General features: G+C 46.7%; 2 protein-coding genes across 4 annotated transcripts in view; one reads left to right on the top strand and one right to left on the bottom strand.

Annotated features, from left to right (window-relative positions):
• The window catches only part of LOC126541925 (proton-coupled folate transporter-like), a 49,476-nt gene that overhangs the window by 32,351 nt on the left and 82 nt on the right, over positions 1–17,043 (top strand). The window contains exon 7 of the transcript XR_008614853.1: positions 16,835–17,043. This exon is cut by the window's right edge and continues 82 nt beyond it. The gene's annotated coding sequence lies outside the window, so the exon portion shown is untranslated. The remainder of the gene's footprint in view (positions 1–16,834) is intronic.
• Positions 11,175–17,043, bottom strand: part of LOC126541926 (luciferin 4-monooxygenase-like) — a 39,422-nt gene continuing 33,553 nt past the window's right edge. For all 3 annotated transcript variants that reach the window (XM_055077017.1, XM_055077018.2, XM_050188898.2), the window contains 2 exons: positions 15,079–15,339; positions 11,175–11,585 (listed from right to left, as the gene is read on the bottom strand). In XM_055077017.1, the coding sequence (XP_054932992.1) occupies positions 11,428–11,585; positions 15,079–15,339 (419 nt within the window). In that variant the 3' untranslated portion in view covers positions 11,175–11,427. The remainder of the gene's footprint in view (positions 11,586–15,078; positions 15,340–17,043) is intronic.

The raw sequence follows: 17,043 nt of genomic DNA, 5'->3' as shown, positions 1-17,043 counted from the left end.
TGGTGCGTCAGCAAAAGTGCTGTCCTCGTGCGTTTCTTCGCGGTCGTGTAAGGTTGAGGAATTATGCCTGAGCCATCTCATAATTCGCGACTCTCTCTCTTGCGCGCACTCGACATAGCCTTGATTTATAATGACGGTACAGGTGCACCTTTCCATGCTCTTTTGTGCTCCGAGCTGCTGACAAGATCGTACCATTTTTATGAATATAATCGAATGAGTTTGACATGCCAAAGTCCGTGCACCTGAGCCATTAGGCAGTCTGCGTAGTTGGGGTTCCCGGATCAATATTTCATTAGCTGGGCATTTCTCTTTCTCTCTTTTCTTGAAGCACATTGAAAGCGATGCACGCAGACGCACTACAAAAAAAAAAAAAAAGGACATTTGACTTTTCTGGAATGCGGTCTCCGCGCCGTCAGGAACGTGTGTGTAACAACATGGTCATGAGTGGGGTTCTGAGACGATTCCGTTGGGGCCGGAATGCAGAAGCACTCGTGCAGCATCGGTGAGTCCTGGCGGTTAAAATTCAGTTGGAACATTCACTAGGGGTATATCGCATAGCTCCTCTAGCGCTGTTCGATGCTAAAATCAATCAATCAATCAATCAATCAATCAATCAATCAATCAATCAATCAATCAATCAATCAATCAATCAATCAATCAATCAATCAATCAATCAATCAATCAATCAATCAATCAATCAATCAATCAATCGAAGGATCGATCGATCAAAGTAAGAGGTATGGGACGACGAAAATATTGGAAAAAGTGTTATATAATGTATGAAAAAGAAATGAAGTGAGACAGCAGACGTCAACGATTCCTTCGGCTGCTCTGCACTCATTTCGTGTGAAAGCAGCATTCTTCCCTAGTGAAGACGGGAATCTTATTTGTTTGTTTAAAAATGCCAGTGTAACGTGAAATGGGTGCACGGGAAAGAGCCCCAGGTGGTCGATCGATACTGCATCAAAACGGCAAGTTGGGCCAGTTGGTTGGGATTCATAGTAAGGTTCGTTACAGCGCAATACAAGACAAGGACACAAGAAGGCATAAAACGACGTGTCGTCGTGTCGTCGATGTGTCGTCGTTTTACACCTTCTTATGTCCTTGTCTTGTATTGCTCTGCAACGAACGTTACTATGGTCGATCGACATTAATCCGGAGTTCTCCCACTATACGGCGTGCCTCATGATAAGACCTGCTGGTTTTGGCACTTAAAACACCGGAATTCAATTCTTTTTCAGATTTGTTTTGTTTGCCTGCTTCACGCTGAAATAATTGCGTACGCCCGCAACGGGGAACTGGACAAGAACCCAGCAGGTTTAGGGCGGTTCGTTATAGGGGGAAGGGAACACGTTCACTGGAATGTACATCGTTTTTTTTTTCCATTCCTGTGTGAAGTGTCTTGTAAACACGAATGCATATATGTTTATACCAAAACGCTATTCGTTACAATTTCGGACCTGTTTTCCATCGCTCGTTGCTCCAGCGACGCGATAATACTGGACAGGGCATACAGCATATCCCCTTCAATCAGGAATCTTGATGCACTGCCTGTAATGGTGCCATACCTACATAATTTTAACCCAAGGTGCGTTCAAACTCCTCTGAATGAAAGTCGAGGTGGCAGGAGGATTCTTTGTGCATGTCCCGGTGAGTCGTCGTTCGCCGCAATAACGGGGCAATCAAATGTCGGTTTAGTCTGTACAGCAACTCATGTCGCAGCTTTTTTCGGAAAAGTCTTAAAATCGGCTCAGAGCACACGCGTAGGTTAACTATAATGATTGCCGGCAATGTCGGAGAACGAAACGTTAACCTTCACCATAGCTGTGCCAACGGGGCACGTGGAACATGCCATCACACATAGTGCAAAGTCTTCAGCAAAGCGGTCGCGTGTAATGATACGCTGCAGAATGAAGTGAAATGTAGCCACAGTGGGTAGGCAGATGGTTCAGCTGAGCCACAGTTGCACGTGCGTGTTTCTTTTTTCTTTTTCCCCGCTACACTGGCAGGAACTGGCAAAAAATAGGTCATATAGCAAATAGGTCAAAAATAGCAGCGTCATGCCGAGACGACGCGTTCGAACTGGGGGGCTTTCGGTTCCGGCAGCCGTCTGCAACAGCTCTATTTCGTGGGTATTATCATTACGAGTGATTAGGTCACTCTGCACAGTGCTTGTCAAGGCTGTGTCCTGATACCATTCCCGCTGCCGGCGCACCAATCGCGATGTCAAATACTGGCAACGGTTCCGCGCAAATCTCAGCGCCAGCTGTCCCGACCCGTCTGCATTTACATACACACTGGAAACAGGTCGGGCTAGGTCAACCTATACCCCACGCAGTCGGGCTAACTCAGTCCGACTCGACATTCGTTCAACCCGCCCGACTAGCGTTTATATACATAACTCGACAGGCAAATTACAATCCGACAAGCGGACTCGACTCGCTTCTGTCCGGTTCATGTAGACGCTCTGTTTGATGAGATGCCGACGAAATCGACCACCGCTTTCAACCTTAATGAAAAGGGGGGGAGAGAAGTACAAGACAAAGATGTAATAAATGAAAACGACGTCGGGGGCGCTATATTTCGCACTCTTTGCATTGAGATGAAATAAGCCGCGTTGGATTTTGTCAGCAGCTCATCGTATAGTGAAGCGATGAGCAAAGCGGTGGCGCCTGACGACGCAGCAGGAAAGAATGAAATCAAATGAGGCAAGTGTAGGAGTGGATTTGGGGCTGTTTGCTCGGCGAAAGCGAGCGAGGTGTGTATACGGCCAGCTTTACTGCGTCCCAGATTTTATCGCCTCTGAAGGCTTCGCTTCACTCTCATGCAGCCCCCTTCGCTCTCTCCGGTCAAAAAAAAAACTTACATAAACTATAAAAGTAAAGCTAAAATAAAAAAAAAGGACCGGGGGCGTCGTTCATTGCCCACAGCGGCAGATATGGAGCGTGCTGATGAAAGCTTTGCCCGAGGACACCGGGATGAGTAGGTGCGCTCGGCGATGAGAGCGCTGCGAAAACCCAGTTGGGTCAGGCGCACAGATATGTCTCGCAGAGCAGCTGCTTGCGCTGCAATGTTTTTCTTCTTTTGTGATTGCGTTCACCTGCTGCTGAATGGTCGGCCTTGCTCAACGCAACCCTGCAGCATGGCCGCCCCATGTTCTCGTTTTCGCTTGGCGAGGTTATCGACGAGCGCGCGCGCGTGCTTGGCGTGGCTGTGGCGGCTACGGCAGCTACTGCGTTAACCTGCGCGCATGCGACGCAAACATATAGTGAAAGAGCCGAATAGCGCCGCGACAGCCTCGATACCGATAACCCTGCGTGATGTCCTATAGCGCGGTTGGCTGCGGAGTGCATTAGGAGTGGTAATGCTTGCTGGGGCCTTCAAGTGTGTCCACTTGAGCTCAAGCAAGCATGCACGCACATTTTGGTAGCTCTGTTCGTGTAACTAAAAACCTTCCCGTTGGAGACGTACCACTAATGCTCGCACCAGTGATATGCTCGTGCCAGTGATGATCGCGCTGAATGGTCGATAGGGCGAAAGCGGCAGTATGCGGGCCAGTGACGAAAGGAGGCGACGATAATGAAAAAAATTATGGGGTTTTACGTGCCAAAACCACTTTCTGATTATGAGGCACGCCGTAGTGGAGGACTCCGGAAATTTCGACTACCTGGGGTTCTTTAACGGGCACCTCAATCTAAGTACACGGGTGTTTTCGCATTTCGCCCCCATCGAGATGCGGCCGCCGTGGCCGGTATTCGATCCCGCGACCTCGTGCTCAGCAGCCTAACACCATAGCCACTGAGCAACCACGGCGGGTGACGATAATGAGCTGGGTAATATACCTTATAGTAATCTTTTCCCTGGTTTCATACTGCAGGCTAAAATGAGAGGAATCATGGTGATAACTCCGGCTATAAGCTTGCAGAACAGCGCTTTCCGAAAGCTTCTAGGCCACCAAAATTTTCATCCGATTTGGCTCGTTCGAATAAAGAACACACTTTATGACAGGTTCTGGGGTATTACGTGCCAAAACCACGACCTGATTATGAAGCACGCCGTTGACCACCAGGGGTTCTTTAATGTGCACCCAATGCATGGCACACGGGCGTTTTTGCGTTTCGCCCGCATCGAAATGCGGCCACCGCGACCGGGATCCGATCCCGCGATCTCGTGCTTAGCAGCGCATCGCCATAGCCGCTAAGCCACCACGGCGGGTAGCACACTTTAGGGATTATCTTCATGTACATTTCAGGAGGACGTTTAGTTTTCCTCCTAAATAAGAAACACTGAAGTCTGAGTAGACTTGGGATAGCGAGTTCGGATTTCTTTAGTCACAGTGCCTCTGATGTCGGTATTCATTAGTCGCCGCTTCAGGTAGCCATTGAGAAACTTGTGCTACAGTAGCTAGAATACTGTACTTGTGCTAGCAAGAGCGAAAGAGCCAGCAGCAGAAGAGAGGTAAGACAAGGAGATTAGCCAGACGAACGTCCGGTTTGCTAACCTGCACTGGGGAAAGGGGATGTAGGAATGAAAAGGGAGAGGTGCCGATACTACTCGCCCAGGCGAAGCCACTGTGTTTGCTGAAGCACGGTATAAAAAGAAATGAAATTCTGGGGTTTTAAGTGCGCAAAGCCACGATTTGATATAATGTCCCACGAAGGGTTCCGGAATAATATTGGTTACCTGGAGTTCTTTTAACGTGTGCCCAGCTGAATCCATGGTGTTTACTGAAGCACGGTACAAAAAGAGATTAAGTTCTGGAGTTCTACGTGCGCAAAGCCACGATCTGATTTTATGACCCACGCCGCGTTGTGAGGGTTGCGGAATAATATTGATTACCTGGAGTTCCTTTAACGTGCGCCTACATCTAAGTACAGGATGAGTTTTTGCATTTCGGCCACATGAAAATGCGACTGCTTCGGCCGGAATCTAATTCGTGACCTCTAGCACACCAGCGCACCGCCATAGCCACTAAGCTGTACAGAGGCAGCTTGGAGCACGGCATATTGTGGCGCCATTTATAGTACGTCCTCGGAGAGAGACAGCGTTTGCCTTCGAGATTTTGGTGCACACTATTGCGTATTTTTCGCCTCATTTTTTTTTTTGCATTTTGCGTGGTTAGGCTCGTGACACAGAAGAGGTTTCAGACAAAATGATACGAACGTATGCAATCGCGAAGTACGACGTGCTATCGCAGGTGAGTTCTTTCCCTAATTTACTCATCAATCTCGGAGGCATACATGACACAAGAGACTTCATAGACTGGTTTATATATATATTTAAATTATGGGGTTTTACGTGCCAAAACCACTTTCTGATTATGAGGCACGCCGTAGTGGAGGGCTCCGGAAATTTCGACCACCTGGGGTTCTTTAACGTGCACCTAAATCTAAGCACACGGGTGTTTTCGCATTTCGCCCCCATCGAAATGCGGCCGTCGTGGCCGGGATTCGATCCCGCGACCTCGTGCTCAGCAGCCCAACACCATAGCCACTGAGCAACCACAGCGGGTTATATATATATATAACTGAACAGCACTTTGCAATGAGGTGAAGGCGATTTAAACCATGGATCCGGGAGGTCAACGAGGTGCGACGTAATGCTAACGCATTTACCGCTAAATAGCCACTGAATCCGTTTTTTTCCCTAAGATTTCCGATTTTGACAACCGATGTCGAACTGCGGTCCGCGAGAAATATATGAAAATCTCGAGCTTAACCTACTTTTCGTACGATAACTTCTAAGGACGCGTGTAGCACACATTCATTATCATAAAGAACAGCATATAATACGGACTCGTATAAAATATGAGGCGAAATATCGAGATAGCGAAAGGCGAGAAAAAAAGACAATTTTCATCAGCGTATAACACGAGTGAGGCAAACTTAGCGAAAAACATTTTTTTTTTTACACCAAACTTCGCGCTTCAACCCATCGTCGTCCTCGGTCGCTCTATATTCAGTCAGTTCCTTGTCCGAAAGAATTCTTCGAAGATAACCATCGTCTGTGCCGTGGAGCGCTTTCAAAATGGCGCCCTTCTGAAACGCGTCACACAGAGGATCCCTAGCTTTTGCCTGAAAAAGTTCCATGCTCGCAGCTATAGGTGCCCAGCGTGCTGTTGCCGTACGAGCACCGTCAGGGTAAGTTCGATTTCCGGGATTGCCCCGTTCCCGAAATCTTCCTCGCGTTCCACTGTACGCGAAAGCGGTTTTTTTTTATTTTTGTCGTCGCCAAACGCCGAATGCTGCCCCTCGGTCACACCGGACTGCCTCCCGGTGCCGCAGTTGCCGATGTTGTACTCTGCAGCCGAAATCACCTCCCTCTCGAAGGCAGCCGAATACTGTTTACGCCGTCCTGACAGTTTTTGCTGCTTCACTGCGGAGGGGAAAATGCAATATTCCGACGGCGCGCACTTCACGCAGTTGACACGTTAGCTCGTGTGCTGCCGAGGTGTGCACTCGCTTGACGCGTCAGAACGTTGTGTGGCCAAACACATGCCCTCTCCTAGATGCCGCCTCCCTGTACGCTAGTGAACGATGAGTATGATGATAGCCGTGCAGCAATAACAGTACCGAAACGTTGAGCCTGATTTATGGCTGTAATTTTAGTTTGTACCCGCATGTAGTGCGAGGCGGAAATTTGGGACGCTAATAATTGAAACGAAAAAGTCCTCGTATTGACTGCAGGTGTTTACGGAAAAGACACGTTTTAATCGCTTTAGCTTTTTTTTTTTTTTATGCGTCAGGAGACGAAGATATAAGAGGCAACTACTAATGGATAGAAATCTTACGATAATCACGATCTTGTCACTTACAGCATTGTCATACATATTTAAGAAGAAAGGATGGTACACTAATGAATTTTAATTAGCTATGGGAACGCGTTTCATAGCTTGGGCGGGATGGTGTTGCATCATCTACCTACCGCGCACTCAAGGATAGTACGGGAAAGAATGCACACAGCGCTGTGTCCGTGCCATTCTTTATTTTTGTCGCGTCCTTGGTGTGCCACGTACGTAGAGGATGTTTCAAATGCAAACATTAACTGACAAGCCGGCGACACTGAAAGTTGCCATGTTCAGTTTTAGCGCACCTGTTTGCTTGCTCATGTTCTCAAATTTACGTTCGCGGGTATTAACTTTCGTGGTTCTTATCGCGCTTACGCGTTTCTCCTTGCATTTATAGAAATAAGGGTTGAAGGAAAAGTGGTAGTCGCTATATTAATGCAGCATCTACAGGAGTTGGCGCTTACACATGCTTCAAGCATGCCGGCAAAAATGCACAAACAAATCCTAGTATATTATGTTACATAACTTATTTTCAACTTTTTTAATAATCCGGGATACGTGTAGTACAACTATTGACAGCGGCTGATGTTCATTTTTACTGAATTTTAACGTTCAGGTGCACGAATGATACGAATCTAAAGTAATTTAAGTGACAATGACATGGGCGGGCCTGCACGCGCAAACTGCAGCGCTCGTACAAAGGCGTGCAACCTGCGTGCCTTTGTAACTATGTGAATCACGTTCTGTGCAATACAACTTAGTGAGACTCGGCCTGAATGGAAGGCGGGTGTAACAATTCGAAATCGTAAGGCAAAATGATGCGTGCTGCCTTTCTGACGGTAGTGTTGCAAAGTGATGAGAACTGGCTTGGGCAAAGTGCCTAATGTGCACTCTCAGCAATTCCACCGCAATGTGTGTTTGTATTGGTTGGTCCCGAGCGATTGCAATAGTGGCCGCTGTTGACGCGCATTTGGGCAAATCTAAACAAACCCTGAGAGCCCGAGCTTGAAATAGCCTGTGCAGCACGAAGGTTTGCCCTGCAAGCGTCGGTCAGTACGGGCAAACTGCATCTAAAAAAATAAAAGAAGAAAAAGAGCCCTGTGGCAATTTCAACGTTGCACGAACTGACATTCCCATTTGACCCTCCTTCCATATTGTGCAAACGGAGTACGTTGTCCCCGTCAGGTCTTCTATAAAACACATTCGTACTAGTGCAAGTAAAAATAATTTTCACTTACAATGCTTTTAATTTTAATGTAACTTTGAAGGTGCCTGCAGGTTTTGCACCTGGGGCGACATGCTTTTATTACGGGGGAAGGATGTTGGCTGATTTTTGCGTGCACTAATATGTCTAATGTTTCTGTTGTGCGGCGATAGCTAACCCTTGGTACCACCGGGAACGCTTTTCTTAGATGCTCGTTACTTGATAATATTGGCTGGTATTGTCGTAGGATGTTGTTTATGTCTTTGAGGTCATTAGAATATTTTGTCATAAAGGCTGGCGGTCCGTCAGGTTCTAGTGTAGGCTGTTTCTTAGCTAATTCCGACTGCCTCTTCAATATTGACGCGACGTCCTAAGCTCTGTCGAGAGGAACTTTTGGATAGTTTCTTCCTGCTAGCGTTGCTTTAAGGTCACTTAGGTAGTTCTACGCTCTGCGCAAGACAGAAAATAGAGAGAATCATACCTCACCCGTAAGTTCAAGACATTGCAACCAACAGGCATAAAAGTTTCAAAGGGAGCTTTGGAATCTATTTGCTATAGTAATTTTCAAGCGATTGGCAACAGCACGCAGTTATTTTTCATTTGGTTGCTTAGTGTTTTCTTTCCTCTCGGTCTTCTTTTTTCTTCTTTCATTTATAAATTTATTCTATTTTAGTATTTGTTTTTCTACGAGCAACATTGTCTGCCGCCTCTTTTATTTGCTCTTTCAGAGAGACGATAGCTCACTGACGTGAGGCAACAAAAGGCTTTGTTTTTAAAATTTCGAAATAGTGATTCAGGTGTCAATATGTGGCGTTTGTTGTATTCATGCCAACTTGCATGGTTGTTTGAAACGAAGAACGAACAAAGGCGTCCATGCACTCTGTTTGCCAATACTTATCTAGCTTGTCCTGCATGTACAGTGCGTGACATGCGCCTATTCCGTGTTCATGTTTAAATATGAACTCTCCATATAAGGAATATGATCGGAACTTGGCTAAATTTTTGAGCGAAGCTTTCTTTGCCCTTTTCCACGTGGTTTGGCGTTTGTCGTTTCATCGCCAGATATATTTGTGCCAACTTGGGTCCCTGGGTAAGTTCTGACTGCTGTCTTGCCGAGTAGACAATTTGGGTCACAGAGTATGTCCTAGAATACACGAGTTGTGGCCTGCTGTCTGGTGTATTAGACAACTTGCGTTCATGGGTAAGTGCAACTGGGTATTTGCACTGTGACACAGGGGTATGAGGTCTTGAATGCATTTAAATATGTTCGATACTTGTCTGTGCGTACACCCCTCATCAACATTTCCTCCTCTACATAGAGAGAGAGAGAGAGAGAGAGAGAGAGGAAAGGCAGAGAGGTCAACCAGACGCGCGTCCGTTTTGCAACCCCATACACGGCAGGAAGGGGGTCCTCAACAAGCATCACACGTCGCCTCCGTCCTCGTGACAAAGACAGCTAAGAGCTACAGTTGACACGACTGCGGCTATATCGAGTCATCCGCCCACTGCTGCTTCACTAACTCAATCTTCACGCCGCTTATATTTCAACAATGTGTTATTTCTGCGTGTTTTATTGTTGTTTTAATGCGTTAGCCTTCTTTGGGCACTTCAGGCACTTCTCGCGGCCTATCTATGTTTGTTTGTATCTAACCGTTTTCACACGTGCCTGGATTACTAGGTAGTCTGTGGTCGCATGGTTAGCGCATCGTGCTGCTGTGCCGAGGTTCGAAACCAACCATCGGACCAATGTGGGTCACTGAGTATATGTCAGTGTGTACATACGTGCCACTCTTCGACGAACCGATCTCACATCGACATGGGTCACTGTAGACACGGGATTGGGCTGGTGCTGCTGTTCGAAGAAACTATTTGACGCCGACTTGGAGCAATGGGTATGTGCCACTCGGTCTGTGTTGGTCTTCAATGAAGGTTCTACTATTCGACGCTTAATCCACCACCATACATTGTTCCTCCAACGCGCCGGTCACGACGCATTGGCTATGCCCAGCAGGTAGCACAACCACATTCACGCACAAATACATCTTCAGCCTCATTTTTCTACCGAGCATCTAAAGACTGGAATGGCCTTCCTCATCAAATCGCTGCCATCACCTGCTCTTCACAATTTGTTCAACATGTAACAACTTTTTATCTACAGAATTGAATGCATTATAACACTTGTTTGTATATGTTGTATTACCACCCCTTATGTAATACCCCTACTACGGGGTCTTTAAGGAAATAAAATGAAATGAAATGAAACTTCTTCGATGCCAACTTAGGTCACTTGGTAGGTGCCAGTAGGTGTGTGCCGTTCTTTAATTAACGCCATTGACGCCAGCTGTATACGTCTCAAGGTTTGTGCCATTGGGAATGTGTCGCTATACAATGACGAATAAGATCCCTTAAATCTCTTCGATGCTGAGCGGAATGGAACCCACGTCACAAGGGTTCCTCAAGGGCAGCAACCCGACACATTAGCGGGCTGCGCCACGAATGCACTGGGTGCATGCCACTTTTTAATGAACGCTTTTCGTGAGAAGGCTTAACGGCGGCGGATGTGCTAGATGGCCCCCTAGTGTTCCTAAGGAAGTGCGAAAGAGGAATCCCGGTGCCGTACACAGCTCATACGCAACTCGTTTCTACGGTGGCAGTGCTTTGTGTCGCTTTATTGATTCAATGCTAACGGATTACCATCGACCGCCATTGTGAGATGGGTTCTGTCGCAATTTCTTGTTTTTTCAACTTGCTTTGTGTCATCGCCGTGCGTACTTCGAAACACTCACTATTAAAATACTGCGGAGTTCTGTAAGTGGTAACATGCGTCAAGCTATATTTATTTTGCTTTAGTCAAAACAACATTTCTTCAATAGTCCATGTAGGTGGCTTAGAGTATATCTCTCCTTGCTCCATGATCGACAAATAAGTTTCACATGCAGAGAGGTTGCGATGTCGCAGCTTTGACCGGTTTCTTCAAAACGGCTCGCTGCGCAACATATCACTTTCCTTAATCCGTTTAGAAGATCCGGATCAAATTTCACCTAAGTATGGACGGAACTGCGTTCTCATTTAAGGTCATGCTGCTATGTAAGCTTGCTTCCAGCTAATAACAATATCTAAACTCCTGCATGCCGATGTGTGACGCCATTATAGGATCGCTGACGTAAGAACAAGTCCTTCCTATTCGTTTAGAAAAGCCGTGTTTATTCTAAAAACAGAGTTTCCGACTTGACGATATGTGTGTTTACAGTTCTAATAGCAACAATTCGTGCAGATTGCGCACATCGGAGGGCGTTATTAGAGCCATTAATTGAATTTACGCTGTACAAGATTAAAATAAAAAACGCTTGCATCTGGACGAAAGATAACCTGAAGGCCCTATTACTCTATACAGAGCGCTGAAAGTGACAAAAAAAAAGGCTTTAATATATGACAATTACTTTATGATTGGCAACGCTGACTCGCGGTCGAGTCTTCGCAGTGAAAGAATGAGTGTGGGTAAGTCGCGCCGTTGTATCTTTCCCGTCTCGGTTCTTGGAATGACGTCGGCGAAGTAGACTCCACCGTAAAGGTGCTTCCATGGGGACAGATGAGCTGCATAAGAAAGTAAAAAGAAAGAAAGAAAAAATATGCTTAACTGACGTGTAAAATTTACAGAGGCATTTAAGTTTCCTTACGTGCATTGAATGCGAAAGCAGTAGGGCTCTTCCGCGCGATACGTTTCATTTGGTCATGTGCTCCAATTGGGCAAAGTTAATTTTGAGGGTAGGCCACCCAAATTTTGGGGGTGGATCAAGTCAATTTTCGGACTGGGACAGGTTGGTTATGAACGTGGGTTAACTCAATTTTCGAATTTGGCAAAGTCAATTTTGGGAGTGGGTCAGGTCGGTCTTGAACGTAGGTAAACTCAATTTTCGAATTGAGCCAAGTCAATTTTTTGGGAGTGGGCCAGGTCGGTTTAGAACGTGGGCCAACTCAATTTTCGAATTGGACAAAGTCAATTTTTTTTTTTTGGGCGGGGGCCATGGCGTCCGTCCGACGCCGTGGCTGTTAACTGTGGGATTTCACATTGCGAGCCGCAGCAGGTGCAGCGCCGGAAACGTGACGTCATCACTTGGCAACGTGGGTTTTCTTGCCATCCGATGTTAGCGACGGACCCTCGGCGGATTTTCCGCTTCACGGGGAATATAAGACTATCGCTTTAAAAAACCTCCAATACTGTGCTCCCATTTTCGCATCCCTTTCATCAAAAGTACAGTACGCACACAGCATGCGAAAGGAGGTGACTCCAGATCGCTGGATAGAAATTCTATTTCTATGTGGGTGCTACCACTTGCTGAAACGCTTCCTCTTGACATTTCAATAATTTATGTTTACTTTAACTTTTGCAGAAGGTATGGAAGCGCCCTTTCATACATGGGCACTCCTTTCGAGGTTTAAAACCAGCATGGGCAGTGGGCCTGTGAACCGGGAGGCTGGCAGCATCGAGAGTAATCGTTGTTGCTGGTGCAGCGCTGCAACTCAGGAGAGGATATATAGCGCTAACGTTCACTCAGCTGCCCACAATTCCAAGCTATAATATGGACGCTTCCATTTTTATTCAATTACATGAGCACTCCAGGCGCATTTTTGCTGTCGCCGTCGCCGTGATGTTCTGTATAAAGTCCGATGGCGATAACACGGTCGCCTCGCGTCGTATGCTATATGTGCGAGTGAAAGCACGCACTCGGCGTTGTGCTCCGGCATCAATTGGGCATGCCACGACCGGGGCACAAGGGGAACTGACGATCGCGGCTCAACCTCGCGCGCGATATATGGAGGAAAACGGGGTGGGAATGTGGGAGGGAGGGGGGTGGCTTCGACTCCGCCATCAAGTGCGTAATTTGCACGGCCGCGCGCCGTCGCGCCCGCCGTATCTAGATAGGGTTCTGCAGACGTGTCATACCTTTGCGCGCGCTGTCTTCTCACCGCTGCTGCGTCGAAGGGATAGGCAGCACGAAGGCCACTTCGCTTGGTGCTGCGCGCTGTGCTTGCTCACGTCAGCGTTTAGACAGCGAATGTTCGCACTAATCGAGTGTGATGTGTTCATGCGCGCTGACACTATGTTTGTTAATTCAGTTAGCAAGTGAATGTTTCCAAGTTTATACGGCCGATTAAACTACTATCCTTACTTCGTACAGCTGTCTACTAATTTTTACTAAAAAGTCGCAGTTTCGCCCGAAAGGTCAAACTGCGACTTTTTAAATAAGTTGACCGACGTAATCTGCTCAAATGTTAGCTGAGGAGCACCGGAATAAAGGCGCGCGTTAGAAGAAATCTTTAGCTCAGGGCAGACTCCGATATCCCTGTTCAAACGCACCTGAAATGCAACAGTGCTGTGGTTAGGAAAGCTGACATCTAATTTTGATTTCTAAGGAATATGTTGCTTCTTGAAGAACGATCATCGCAGAGGCAGGCTGGGCTAGCTTCAGGCTAGCAGCCTGAAGCTTCGTTTGAAAGTTCCTGCCATCAACAGGTCCATCAACAGCAGGCGAAGAACGTTCGAGTCGGCTCAGCTGGTGGTTTGACTAAGTGTGGGGTCACCTTATCCTTTTTGTTATTTTTTTACATATTCTCTACTTAGTGTTGCCCCTTTTCAGCTTAGGCTGATGTCCAAAACCTTTCTGGGGGCGGGTTTTTCCCCTTGGACAGCATCTCTTCTCACTCATGAGTTAACCTTGGATTTCTTCCAACGTAGCGGTGTGACAAGCATCCCTGCGGCAATTGTTCCTTCGAATGGAGGTTCCGTCAGATGGAATAACCCTCAGGCTATCTGCAGGGCTTCATTAAAGTTTTACCATACCATATCCAGGGGGCTCTTCACGCCGCTACTCCATTGTACCCATATTCAGACGTAAGGCAGTTTGGCCACGGATGCATTGTTTGTATAGGTCGCCAGATCAGACATGTGTTGCGGATTTAGTCAAGTGAACATGCTTCGCAGCTACTCCGGTGAGTGCACTTATCTCTACTCATCTCGCGTGCACCAAGGGAGTTATTGTATGAGCTTTCATAATTGCTGCTAGGTTCAGGAGACGTGCAGTCACGCAAGACTATTTGAACCTATCATTAACAAATTTAACCGATTATCGACACCTACTATTTGCTTGGAGCAGAAACTTCTGCCGTAATAGAAAAATTGAAGTCCTGTTTAAGAAAGTTAGGTGTCGAATACCTACATTAAACTATCACCTGCATCAATCTGGTCTGGCGCACTCCTCCTTGTGCTCATACTGTGATGAGAATGAGACAATGGAGCACTTCTTTTTCTCCTGTCGCCGTCTTTCATCATTAAGAAAACATACTTTAGAAAGGAAATTTCATGGTGCTGGATTGAATATAACGATTCCTCAGATTAAATCTTTCGGAGCCTCTTCCCTGGGACACTATCATAGAGATGTTGGTCCAGCTGTCGTGAGATACATAATTGAAGTAGGACGATTCCTTTGCTAAATTATTAAATTTTATCTGACTTCATTCTTTCGGTTGTCCAAATTTTTCAAGAGGCTTCTTTTTAGATTCGTTTAAACGTTTTCTTATGTCACCCGGTTCTTGGCCAATCCTCCATAGTGGATATGAACCATTCTTAGAAACAAACAAGCAAGCAGGTGGGGCAATCAGATTATATGTCGTTAACTGTTGCGCAAAACTGTTGCGCAAAGACAGTTTTTATTGCATAGAAATGAATAAAAAGGAAAAGAGAAAGACAGAAGAAGAAATTATTTAAAAAGACACGCAAGCGGTATATAGACAGAAGACATCTATACGACTGTCACCCTATTAACTGTGTCGGCTGTGTACTTTCTTGCGTGAGACGAAATGAACGCAGTCTGCATATTGAAATTAATAGTGTCACACTTTGGCAAAACGCAATATTCCGCGATGCCACTCTAGTGCTGAGACTTTGTCAGGGCACGACAGTAACGCCTGCACGTGAAGTGAACGTTGACAATTAGGTTCCCTTAATCGCGCTACACTTATGTCCCCACTCCGAATGTTCGATTCGCATCCCGGTGCTGCCGTCGAGCAAAAGACCCTGGTAACTCACCCGCGACGTGGATCTTGAGTTCTTCTGCCAGCTCTTCGCCCCTGTCCTCGCAACGGGGCCGGATAACCACGATGGCGGCAGGCAGCACGCCAGCGTCTACATGAGGCACGCCCAGCACGGCGGCTTCGGTTACGTCTGGGTGTTCCATGAGGCAGTCCTCGATTTCGCAGGGACTCACTTTTTTGCCAAAGCAGTCCAGCGTGAACTTTACCCGGTCAACCAGGTACAGGCGGCCGTCCTCATCGTAGAAGCCGACATCGCCTGCGTGGTGTACGTGTGTGCGCGGACTGTATTTTGAAGACCACCACCTCATAGTTTACACTTTTGTAACCAAAACATTGTTTCTGTAGTTTCCGTGCATCCAACAAGCACAGCTTACCACGCCGTTCCCAGCCGCTTTGATGACAGAGTGGCCTTTGAAGAAAATATTCTGGAACCTTGGTCGAAGCACTCGAGCGTGGCACAAGGGCACAAAACCTTTACGGTGGTTCTTTGATAGGCGGCGCGACTGCACGACTACCTGTGACTGTCAGTAAACATTCCTGCGCGAATGTGTTTACCACACTTACCCGCCGCAACATATAGCTTAGCAGCTATCGCGTTGCGCTACTGATTTAGAAGTCGCGGGTTTGGCCCGCGTCGCGGCGGCCGCATTTCAATGAGGGCGAAATGCAAAAACGCTCGTCAACTTAGATTTAGGCGCACATTAAGGAGCTGCAGATGGTCAAAACTAATTAGGAGTCCTCACTACACGTAGTGCCTCATTTTCAAACTTTGTTTTTTGGCTCGTAAAGCCCCAGAAATAATTTTTTAGAGGGAATGAGAGTACTTTTGTGCAAGCAGGAATTTCAGGGGAGCCAGATTACAAACTGATTCGGTAGAGTTGCGACCGACTTGACGCCACTGATCACTCTTTCTGACTCTGTCTTGATTTTTTAATGTGGGAAATACTGAAGATATATACTACGCGAAAAGAACGTTTACTAGACATTCCTCGTGAAATTCAATGCATTCCGTTCAGAAACGGTGTTTACCCCATATAACATACATGCTTTTGGGTCGTCAGATTCTCCGGAAGTTTTGCATGGGAGACAGATAGGCAAAGCCTGTTACGACGCAGTAAATCTTTCTAGAGCAAGCTGAGTTAGCGCTGTTTCGAAGTTTCTTGCCCTCCCTTTTTTTTACCTCTAGTGGATTCACGTATGCGTTCGACAGCTATAAAATTTTTTTTTGTGTGTGAGCATGTGCGTTTGCGTGCGTTCATGATCCATTTATTAAGCAGAAAAAAAAACGCTCTGTTGGCGCAGTTGTTCGCTTAGTCCATTTGCCTTCAGCAATCAGACCATAGTCTCAAGAACTTGTTCAAGGAGAAAGGCATTCCGTCTAGCTGGTTTAGGGCTGTGCGGAGGGCAAGGCCTTAATCCTCGAAGGACGCGCTGTACACGAGTAGGTGATCTATATAGTTTCTTCGCCACTACCGGCATCGCATTTGGCGCCATCGGTCATTCCGATCACGAATGAGTATATGCATTGGTGAACACAGCAACAAAATGTTTGCATCGCTAAGAGTGCAAACAGGCTGTACATTTGTATTAAAACATATTGCTTGCCACCGAAAGATCACCGTACTCTCCTTAAAAAGGAAAAAAATTATGCAGCTTCGACTTACACTTGGGAATACATGTGAAGTGAAGCTTTCGTGAAGCGGTTATTTAAATGAAGCGCAACCATTTTTCTTCTCCAACATCTTTTGCAGCATAGCGTGTACGTGCCTGTCCGGGAAATCAACAAGACGCGGAAAACCCCACCGGCCGACCCACGTGATCCACGAGACCACGGATCACACTGTCTCCGGGATCGGCCGCGCAATCGGCAAATTTTTTTTTTTTTTTGTCACGACATCAACCGGCATCGGCCCAGGTTGCTGTTGCCCCACGCAAAGGGTTGGCTCACGTCATTCGGCAA

Source organism: Dermacentor andersoni, chromosome 2 (assembly GCF_023375885.2).
Source record: "Dermacentor andersoni chromosome 2, qqDerAnde1_hic_scaffold, whole genome shotgun sequence".
Taxonomy (NCBI): domain Eukaryota; kingdom Metazoa; phylum Arthropoda; class Arachnida; order Ixodida; family Ixodidae; genus Dermacentor; species Dermacentor andersoni.
The sequence above is the reverse complement of the archived record's forward strand: the minus strand, read 5'-3'. Positions and strand labels throughout refer to the sequence as shown.